General features: G+C 38.6%; 1 protein-coding gene across 1 annotated transcript; it reads right to left on the bottom strand.

The window, feature by feature from the left end:
• Positions 1-1,472: 1,472 nt before the first annotated feature.
• On the bottom strand, positions 1,473-10,929 carry LOC145463854 (uncharacterized). The gene is made up of 2 exons (XM_081447647.1): positions 9,920-10,929; positions 1,473-6,227 (listed from the first exon to the last, which is right to left on the bottom strand). The coding sequence occupies exons 1-2, from the start codon at positions 10,808-10,810 to the stop codon at positions 5,238-5,240; spliced, it is 1,881 nt and encodes a 626-aa protein (XP_081303773.1). The 5' UTR covers positions 10,811-10,929; the 3' UTR covers positions 1,473-5,237.
• Positions 10,930-11,146: the final 217 nt, after the last annotated feature.

Genomic DNA, 11,146 nt, shown 5'->3' with positions numbered 1-11,146 from the left:
TTTGAAGCGTAAAAACGAAATTGAGAGGGGAAAAAACCCTTGATATTTTGAAATACAAACAAGCAGGGATAATTTCGTTTTCAAGCTATAATTTATCAAAATATAGTGGCAGGAGCGGCCAATCAAAACAAAGCACGTCCCATTTCTAATGCCTACTCGAGGAAAAAAAACAAAACATTTTTCCGTCGCAAAATGATGATCTGCTGTGTTATCGCAAGTGGGGATAGAAATGTCTTGAAAGGGGTGGGTATGCTCAGAAGATTGTGCTTGAATTATACGGGAATATTCTTTTAATAACCGCCCAAAAATATCGCAACAAAACTTTAACACATGGCAAGTTGATTCTACATTTTTTATTTTGTACCATGCAAAAACAGTTCTTTGTTATCTACAAAATACGTTCCGGTCTTTCCCGGAAATCATTTTCAGTTGTAATCAATATAATTTACAATATGGAGGATATTACTAAAACATGATACACAAAAACAAATGGAGCAACATATTTGAGTAAAAGGAGCAACTCAGAGATAGCGATATAAATAACAATAGTAAAAATACGAAGTGGACAATGCTTGTCCAAGTATCACAAAGAAATGAAACATAAAGTGAATTAAACTTTGGGTGAATCCTCTTTGTGTAGGAATAATTAATTCAAGTCGCTCAGGCATTTCTAAGAAAACCTTGACCTGCGGTGATAACTATAGAAACACTTCGATTTCACGATAGCTCAGCCATTACGTCTCTGTTGACTACGCCTTTCAATAATATGCGGAGTTAAAATTCGAAGCTGGCTATCTTTAAAACGAGGAACGGGGAATCGGGGAATGGGAACGGGGAACGGGGACTCTTCAAAAGCGAGAATCTTTAAAATGAGGAATCTTTAAAAGCGGGAATCATTTAACATACTCCCTCTTGTATTTAAAATTTAGTGTTAAATGTGTCTACATCTCAATTGTACGGCAATTGCAAGGAATGTTATCCCTCGCACTCAGGCATCATACCGAGCAATTATTTTGCTGGTTGTGCCCACAAAGCTTCTTTTCGGCGCTTCATTACAAAAACTTTGACGACTGTAAGCGGGCCGTTTTGCTGTTAAACTGTAACGTAGCAAGGGCTTTATATGCAGTTGCAAAGTTGAGAATTGAAAGGTAGTTAAAGGATACGGCACAGAGTCTGACATGTGTCAGGTTCGCATTGGGCAATGTAAAACACAGCCACTGCTCTACTACTAAATAATGACATCCTTCACTCAAGCCCAAGGGTTTTACCCTCTTTTTCTGTTTCCTAAATCTCTATAGTTAGGGGCATGGCTACCTGAAATAAATAGAGAGTTAAAAAGGGTAGGCATCCAGGTCTACAGATCAGTGGTGGATCTAGGGGAGGGGCCCGGGGAAGGGGGGGCCGGCGTCCCCCTCCCCTTATTTTGGGTAAAAAAAAAAGAAGAAACAGCAGAAGGATGAAAAGCCGGCAGGGCAAGCAAAACAAAGCCGCACTACTATTACTGACATGAATTGCAGACTTCAAACTGGTGAAAGATAACGTAAAGCAACAATTCTTATTGTAAACCACTGAAAAAAGAGTTCTCTTAGAAATCGATCAAGGTTATCGTCAACAGTGGGGGCCGCTTTAAAAGCCGGCGATGCAACCTGCCCTACTAGCAAACGCTATAAGAGCCGGTGAGAGAACTCGAGTTGCATTTAACTCAGTAAATATTTCATGAATTTCCTGTTTCCACTCTTCCTCTAACACATACAACCCCAAATCCTCCATTTTGCGAGGTTAACGCTCGTAACGTCAACTCCACGAACTCGCTACGGCGGTCAGCTTTATCAACAGCTCCTGAAAGCCTAACTTGATTTCCAAAGCTCCCGGCCTCGAGTACGGTCTCAAATTCCCAAACAGCATGCGCAGCTGTCAAACTTAGTGAACGCTTGGAACCAAAGGCGATGCAGGAGTTGTGATTCAGTGGTTGTTCCTTGAAGCAAGACGATGCTTATTGATGTGGAGCGGTCGTGGAGGGGAATATAAGTGCAAATATTTCGTTAGGAAAGTTCTTTTTAGTAACGACAGCAATATTAAGTTTCAACATTTATTCCAAGGTGCATCTTACAGAGAGGTAGACATTTTTTCCATTTCACGTTATTGTCTTCGCAATAATGTGACTGATGCAGCGGTCGCTTCTGTTTAACACTGATCAGTTTAATGATGGCAAAAATCAAGGTGGCGTCATAACGAAAGAAATACAAACAGAAAGGGATTAACTTTTCCTTTTCAATATCGTTAACAAGCAACCCTATGTGTACCAGAGGGAGGTTTCAAGTTTTGACCAATCAAAACCAACAACGTCCTATTTATAGCGCGTCTTCGAAAAAAAAACTACCTTTTCTTCGAAATATATCTGATCTCCTGTATTATGGTAAAGGTTGGGTAGGAATGTCTACAAAAAGGATGGGTGTGCTTGAAAAGTATACAGAAAATTCTATTTAGAAACGAGCAATATCAAGTTTCAACATTTATTCAAAGATGCACTTCATTTCACATTATGAGATATAGTACACCACCCACTTAAAATATAATTAGTACACTTTTTAAGCTGATTAAATACATGTCCAAATTATATCTATTCACATTTTAAACTCCTTAGTGGGGCTTGTCGTCGTTAATTATCTAAAATTAAGAAGTCATGAGAAAAATTGTAATTGGATTATGATGAAAATTACAGTGGAAAACTACGATAAAATCTACAATAAACCGACCCATTACAAGAACAAATTTAAAGCTTTGACCAACTACTCTATGAAGTCACACAGCTAATTTCCTACTACCGCACCTCAAGGCAGTTGTCAGTCGATCAAGTGATTAGAATAAGAAAAGTCATCAGTTATTTCTCTCTCATCAATTAAGGCGGGACTTAACCTAAAATTCTGAAAGAAATTCGAAGTTTTGTTTTTTACGGAACTCGAATCTTAAGGTATTGAAGTTTTATTTTGACAAGTACTGTTACTGTAAGTTTAAAGCTCGTTTTCTCAAAACGAGTTATTTTCGCCTTCTAGAAAAGATATCTTGAGAAGGATTTATTCAATTGAGCTAAAATTTTCAGGATTTGTTGTTTTTAGTACGTTCTGTGGGATAAGCATAGAACTTTTCAGTCCAGTGCATTCTGTCTAAGTTATGTATTGAAACGTATGCTAGATTTTCTGTATCAGATTTAACTGGTCATCATTTCACGTGCTTTTAACTTTTCAAAAATCTCTATGCTTATCCCAGCAAGCTGTTTGTCTTCTTTTGTAAAATGTAAAAATTATTCCTTTTGATCAGTTCTAGTAGGAGTTATCTTTTCTCAAGTAAGCACTGGCATTCCCCAGCAGGTGGCAGATTTAATCAGCCGGTGTCAGGTTACAATACAGTTATAGGGTACAGAAATATTTTTTTCATAATCTTTGCTTTTTGAGCTTTTTAAGAATGTATACTTTGCCATGGGTTGGAGTTAACTCTTAGCCACGAAAAAATGTTTGAAACATGGTGTGTTTTTAAGTGTTTTTAAGTTAAGTCCCACCATAACATCAAAACTTGAACTTTGTGTCCTTTAGGGAAATTAATGAAGAAACGCACTGTTGAGACGAGAACTTGACACTTAGCTTTCTGGCATACCTTTCGGCATCGCCCGTACGCTGTTACGTGTATATTATTTGCCACGAATTCTCATTAGTTTTGGTTTTATACCTTAAACAATAAATTTTTTTCAAAACTCCTCAGTGGGGCTTGTAGTTGTTAATTATCGAAATCAAAAAAATCATGATAAAAATTGCAATTGGATTGTGACAAAAATTACATTTAAAAGTACAATAAAATGCAATAAAATCTACAATAAACCTACTCATTACAATAACGAATTTAAAGAAGGAAATAACAATGTCGCTTTCACCAGCTACTCTATCTAGTCGTGTAAAATAGTCAATAGTTTGATTTGTGGACTTTCTAAATGCTCACAATTAGTTGTGGAGGCTTCTCCCTTTTTCTATAGTATTTTAGTATAATTATTTTATATCCTGTGTGTTCATTAATAGTAACTGTTGAAACTTAAAATCTAATTACATTTCACTTAACATTACAAGTTGCACTATCATCTACAATAATACTTCAGAAATAAATTATTCCACACGTGCCGACTCGCAAATCAATGACCATATTTTGCATTTGTCAATATGCGCTACATTGATGTCGGTTTGTGTTTTTGTTAGCTCTTCGTTTGTATAATTTCTCAGCATATGCTAGACAACTGCTCAAGCTCACTGCTGAAATAAGTGATCAAAAGGCTTCAGTCGAAATGATTCCGACATGGCATAATTTATCACCGTGAAGAGCAGGAAATTTCCTATTACCGCGCCTCAAGTCAGCTGCCAGTCAATCGAATGAAGAGAAAAACTGAGCTAAGTCAGCTATTTACCTCGCATTAACATCAAATTTTTAGAACTGAAGCTTTGTATCCTTTACAGAAATTTATAGTTGTTGAGAGGATAGCAAGACACTGGGCTTTATAGCGTTGTTTTCGGTTTGGCCCACACGCTGTTACATGTATTTGCAACCAATTCTAATTAGCTTTGGTTTCGGTTTTACGACGACCAATTGAAAACCGCTCTCTAAATGTCAACATGCATACACTCTTTCTTTTTTATAAGAATGTATTTTATATGAATATCGAGGATGAAATTTGCAAAATGTTAAGAATATTTTAAAAAACCCGAGGCTGAGATTTTGAAAGAAATATTTTTTTGTGTGTGAAAATATTGAAGGGGCGCAGCCAGGATAAAACATGGTAAAAACTTAAAACGATCTCGGGCTGAAACGATTGAAAAATTACAAGCTTTCGACTGCCTGAACTAGTCCTCGATGGATAAAAATGCCTGAAATTGCGAAATAATAAAAATGCAAATTATGAATGCATACGCTATAATCTAAGAATATTCACAAGCCTAAAATCGGGGGAAAAATAAGAATATTCAGCCTCAGCCGGAAAAACAATATTCTTATAAAAAAAAAAAAAGAGTGCATAATCAATGATAGGTCAAAGATTTAGGTAATGTTCATTATTGGGAAATTACCGAGATAATATAAAAGCAATTCTCCTAACAAGTACTCTAATGACTGTATGGAAACATTAGAGAGAATTTCAGTGTTGACCAGCTGGCTTGAAGGGGCAGTATAAAGGGTTAATCAGTAGATTTAGAGTTCACCTCTCATTTTAGCGAGATCAATTTTAGTTGTGACTGATACCTCGTTATTTCTTGGCCCATGGTCGTCGCGTCCTTTTCCAGCCTCTCCAATTCCGGAAGGGTAGAGTCGCTAAGAGAACTGTAGCTCAACCAGCTGTAACCTGCAGTACCGATAGCAAGAATACATATAGGAATGCTCACCCCACTGAAGCTAGCATCACCGAGAACACCACTAGATGGAGGAGTGGCCACGTTAGGAGCTGGACGAACTATAACCGAACCCAAGCAGAGGAAAAATCCGCCAGCAGCAACATAAGGAGACCACCTCTGATTGCTTCCGCCCGTTTTGATATCCTGGCGAATGGCTTGAGTCAACTCTTGGAGTCTTGCAGAGTGGCGACCAATCTTTTTCAGCAACTCCTCGGCGATCTTTTCCAAGTTAGCAGTGTTACCTGCTTCCCACTGTGGAATAAGCTCGGTGTCTATGAAGTTTCTGAACGGTTTCATTTCTTTCTCCAACGCCTCAAACTTATCGCGGTAGATCTTAACGTTTACCTCCAAGATCTTTGCCTCGTCGTACAATAAGAAGCTCTTGTAAAGGAAGTACATAGACAGCAGAACCAATCCTTCTGTCCATGCTTCGGGAAGTACTTTATCTATCACCTTCGGTAGCTGTTGTATGATGCCTAGAATTTCACTGTCTGGTTTCTTGACTTCATTCAAGCAGTCGGCAAGGTTGCGCACAAACTGTGGATCCTTACCCAGGGGAAGTTTTGCCTCGAAGCCATTCCAGGCCAGCGTTACAGCAGCGCAGCTTTTTGCCTCACTGGATACTTGTGTTGGAGACGTTAGCAAGAAACCCAAGATCAAAACAACGCTGACGCCTTGAGGAATCATCTCAGATTGGTGTTGTGTGCTTTTCAAGTTCAGGTGTGAATCGAGCAACTTCTGGTGTGAATTATGAAACCGCCTAGTGAAGCTTTGAACAGTGGAGAAGTATAACAACAGCAGCCCCTACGACAAGAGACAAGAGGGACTGCGTGATCGAGACCTATATACAGGTTGATCACGTGTTAAGGGGATGTAGCTGACGTGTATAAAATGCTGTGAAGCTCGTATATCGTTTGTCAACAAACGAAATTGAAAACGGGAAAAACCCCTTTGGACCTAGGGACTTTTTCATTATCTAGCCACCCAAGTTTCGCCCAATCAGGAAAAACCACGTACTATTTACAGCGCGTCTTCCAGGAAAAAAACAACTTTGTTTTGATCCATCTCCTTTATTACGCAAGCAGAAAAGAATTCTTTTTTATTAACAAAATAAGTTCCGGTTTTCCCGGAAACCATTTTTAGTTGCGCCAAAATCGGTATAGTTTACAATATTGAGTATATTACTTGCTAATACATGATACTCGGCATAAAACAAATGGAGCAAAATTGAACAAAAGGAGCGACTCGGAGATAGCGATGTAAATGACAGTAGTAAGAATACGAAGTGGACAATGCTTGTCCAAGTGTCGTTTGGAAATGGGAAATGAAGTTAATTAAATTTCGGGTGAATGCTCTTGTGTATAAATGATTAATTCAAGTCGCACGCGCACGTATTACTAAGAAAAATGTGACCTGCGGTGATAACTGTAGAAACACTTTTTGATTTCACGTTACGATAGTGCAGTCATAACGTGATAGACCTGTATTTAAAACTACCCAGTGATGACAAGAAGGTTCAATATTGTTTCTCGACCTTTGGAAGCGTGAAAACAAAATCAAAAGGGGGAAAAACCCCTGGTATTGTGAAATACAAACAAACAGGGTAAATTTCGTTTTCGAGCTACCATGTGTCAAAATTTAGTGGCAGGAACGACCAATCAAAACAAAGAACCAAGAGTAAATGAATTTACGATTTCTAGTGCGTCTTCGAGATCGCAAAACATGATGATCTCCTGTATTATCGTGAGGGTGGGGGGATAGGAAAGTTTAGAAATTAAAGGGGAGGAGTACTGTACTTGCATGTAGGAATTTTAAACTTAGGTCAGCAGAGCTTTTTTCTTAATCGAAAGGAGGAATCATTATACTTCCTTCGTATATTTCAGGAGGTTTCCTACGCTGCTTACCCCTGTTGTCCTTCAGTTATATTTAGCTCCATGAGGTACCAAAACGGACCACTGAGTGGTATCCTAACACGTTTTCTAATTTCACTAAATCATCTTTTTAGGGAGGAAGGCGGTGCAAGAGCAGTCATAACAATAACTGATTTTCCTTGAAAAAGAACGATGCTAATTGGTGATAGTGAGGGAGGGGGGGAAAGTGGAGGAGACTGAGGGTAAAAAGCGCGTCTTCGAAAAAAAAAAACCTTTCCTTCGAAATATACTTGATCTCCAGTATTATGGTAAAGTTTGGGTAGGAATGTCTACAAAAAGGATGGGTGTGCTTTAACAGTATACAGAAAATTCTATTTAGAAACGAGCACTATCAAGTTTTAACATTTATTCAAAGATGCACTTCATTTCACATTATGAGATATAGTACACCACCCACTTAAAATATAAATAGTGCTCTTTTTGAGCTGATTAAATACATGTGCGAATTATATCTATAAGCTCCTTGTCGTCGTTAATTATCTAAAATAAGAAGTCATGAGAAAAATTGCAATTGGATTATGATAAAAATTACAGTAAGGAAAGTACAAAATCTACAATAAACCGACCCATTGCAAGAACAAATTTACAGCTTTGACCAACTACTCTATGTAGTCATGCAGCTAAACTCCTATTACCGCACCTCAAGTCAATAGATCAAGCGATTAGAATAAGAAAAGTCATCGATTATTTATCTCTCATATGTTAACATCAAACTTTTAGAACTTAAGCTTTGTGTCCTTTAGGGAAATTAATAAAGAAACGCACTGTTGAGACGAGAATAAGACACTTGGCTTACTGGCATCCTTTTCGGCTTCGCTCGCACGCTATTACATTTACATTCAGTGGCGGATCTAGGGGAGGGGCCCACCTATCCCCCCCCCCCCTATTTTGGGTAAAAAAAAAAACAACAAAAAAATTGCAAAGGGAAGAAAAGTCGGCAAGAGAGGTAAAAAGCAAAACGCCCCTCCCCCCCCCCCCCCCCCCCATAGCTCAAGGTCTGGATCCACCACTGGTACTTGCCACGAATTCTCGTTAGCTTTGGTTTTGTACCTTATACAATAATTTTTTTTCAAAACTCCTCAGTGGGGCTTGTAGTTGTTAATTATCCAAATAAAAAAGTCATGATAAAATTTGTAATTGGATTATGACAAAAATTACATTTAAAAGTACAATAAAATGCAACAAAATCTACAATACACCTACTCATGACAACAAATTTAAAGAAGGAAATAACAATGTCGCTTTCACCAGCTACTCTATCTAGTCGTGTAAAATAGTCAATAGCTTGATTTGTGGACTTTCTAAATGCTCACAATTAGTTGTGGAGGCTTCTCCCTTTTTCTACAGTATTTTACTATAATTATTTTATATCCTGTGTGTTCATTAATAGTAACTGTTGAAACTTAAAATCTAATTACATTTCACTTAACATTACAAGTTGCACTATCATCTACAATAATACTTCAGAAATAAATTATTCCACACGTGCCGACACGCAAATCAATGACCATATTTTGCGTTTGTCAATGTGCGCAACATTGATGTCGGTTTGTGTTATTGTTAGCTCTTCGTTTGTATAATTTCTCAGCATATGCTAGACAACTGCTCAAGCTCACTGCTGAAATAAGTGATCAAAAGGCTTCAGTCGAAATGATTCCGACATGGCTTAATTTATCACCGTGATTAGCAGCAAATTTCCTATTACCGCGCCTCAAGTCAGCTGCCAGTCAATCGAATGAAGAGAAAAACTGAGCTAAGTCAGCTATTTACCTCGCATTAACATCAAATTTTTAGAACTGAAGCTTTGTATCCTTTACAGAAATTTAGAGTTGTTGAGAGGATAGCAAGACACTGGGCTTTGTAGCGTTGTTTTCGGTTTGGCCCACACGCTGTTACATGTATTTGCAACCAATTCTAATTAGCTTTGGTTTCGGTTTTACGACGACCAATTGAAAACCGCTCTCTAAATGTCAACATGCATACACTCTTTCTTTTTTATAAGAATGTATTTTATATGAATATCGAGGTTGAAATTTGCAAAATGTTAAGAATATTTTAAAAAACCCGAGGCTGAGATTTTGAAAGGAATATTTTTTTGTGTGTGAAAATATTGAAGGGGCGCAGCCAGGATAAAACATGGTAAAAACTTAAAACGATCTCGGGCTGAAACGATTGAAAAATTACAAGCTTTCGACTGCCTGAACTAGTCGTCGATGAATAAAAATGCGTGAAATTGTGGAATAATAAAAATGCAAATTATGAATGCATACGCTATAATCTAAGAATATTCACAAGCCTAAAATCGGGAGAAAAATAAGAATATTCAGCCTCAGCCGGAAAAACAATATTCTTATAAAAAAAAAAAAAAAGAGTGCATAATCAATGATAGGTCAAAGATTTAGGTAATGTTCATTATTGGGAAATTACCGAGATAATATAAAAGCAATTCTCCTAACAAGTACTCTAATGACTGTACGGAAACATTAGAGAGAATTTCAGTGCTGACCAGCTGGCTTGAAGGGGCAGTATAAAGGGTTAATCAGTAGATTTAGAGTTCACCTCTCATTTTAGCGAGATCAATTTTAGTTGTGACTGATACCTCGTTATTTCTTGGCCCATGGTCGTCGCGTCCTTTTCCAGCCTCTCCAATTCCGGAAGGGTAGAATCGCTAAGAGAACTGTAGCTCCACCAGCTGTAACCTGCAGTACCGATAGCAAGAATACATATAGGAATGCTCACCCCACTGAAGCTAGCATCACCGAGAACACCACTAGATGGAGGAGTGGCCACGTTAGGAGCTGGACGAACTATAACCGAACCCAAGCAGAGGAAAAATCCGCCAGCAGCAACATAAGGGAACCACCTCTGATTGCTTCCGCCCGTTTTGATATCCTGGCGAATGGCTTGAGTCAACTCTTGGAGTCTTGCAGCGTGGCGACCAATCTTTTTCAGCAACTCCTCGGCGATCTTTTCCAAGTTAGCAGTGTTACCTGCTTCCCACTGTGGAATAAGCTCGGTATCTATGAAGTCTCTGAACGGTTTCATTTCTTTCTCCAACGCCTCAAACTTATCGCGGTAGATCATTGCGTTTACCTCCAAGATCTTTGCCTCGTCGTACAATAAGTAGCTCTTGTAAAAGAAATACATCGAAAGCAGAACCAATCCGTCTGTCCGTGCAACAGGGAGTACTTTATCTATCACCTCCGGTAACTGTTGTATGATGCCTCGAATTTCACTGTCTGGTTTCTTGACTTCATTCAAACAGTCGGCAAGGTTGCGCACAAACTGTGGGTCCTTACCCAGGGGAAGTTTTGCCTCGAAGCCATTCCAGGCCAGTGTTACAGCAGCGCAGCTTTTTGCCTCACTGGATACTTCTGTTGGAGACGTTAGCAAGAAAACCAAGATCAAAACAACGCTTGAACGAAAGCGGAAGTGCGTGATGCCTTGAGGAATCATCTCAGATTGGTGTTGTGTGCTTTTCAAATTCAGGTGTGAATTGAGCAACTTCTGGTGTGAATTATGAAACCGCCGAATGAACCTTTAAACAGCGGAGAAGTATAACAACAGCAGCTCCTACGACAAAGGACTAGAGGGACTGCGTGATTGAGACCTATAGACAGGTTGATCACGTGTTAAGGGGATGTAGCACGCGTGTATAAAATACTGTGAAGGAAAGCTCGACAAACAAATTGAAAACGGGAAAAACCCCTTTGGGCGTAGGGACTTTTCCCTTTTCTAGCCACCCAAGTTTCGCCCAATCAGGAAAAATCACGTCCTATTTAAAGCGCGTCT

Source organism: Orbicella franksi, chromosome 12 (genome assembly GCF_964199315.1).
Source record: "Orbicella franksi chromosome 12, jaOrbFran1.1, whole genome shotgun sequence".
In the NCBI taxonomy this organism is placed as follows: domain Eukaryota; kingdom Metazoa; phylum Cnidaria; class Anthozoa; order Scleractinia; family Merulinidae; genus Orbicella; species Orbicella franksi.
The sequence above is the reverse complement of the archived record's forward strand: the minus strand, read 5'-3'. Positions and strand labels throughout refer to the sequence as shown.

Coding starts and splice junctions, on each gene's coding strand:
- LOC145463854 (XM_081447647.1), bottom strand. CDS start 10,810: ATGATTCCTCAAGGCATCACGCACTTCCGCTTTCGTTCAAGCGTTGTT. Junction 6,228..9,919: donor TAAAATTGATCTCGCTAAAA/TGAGAGGTGAAC, acceptor CTCTTGTCGTAG/GGGCTGCTGTTGTTATACTT.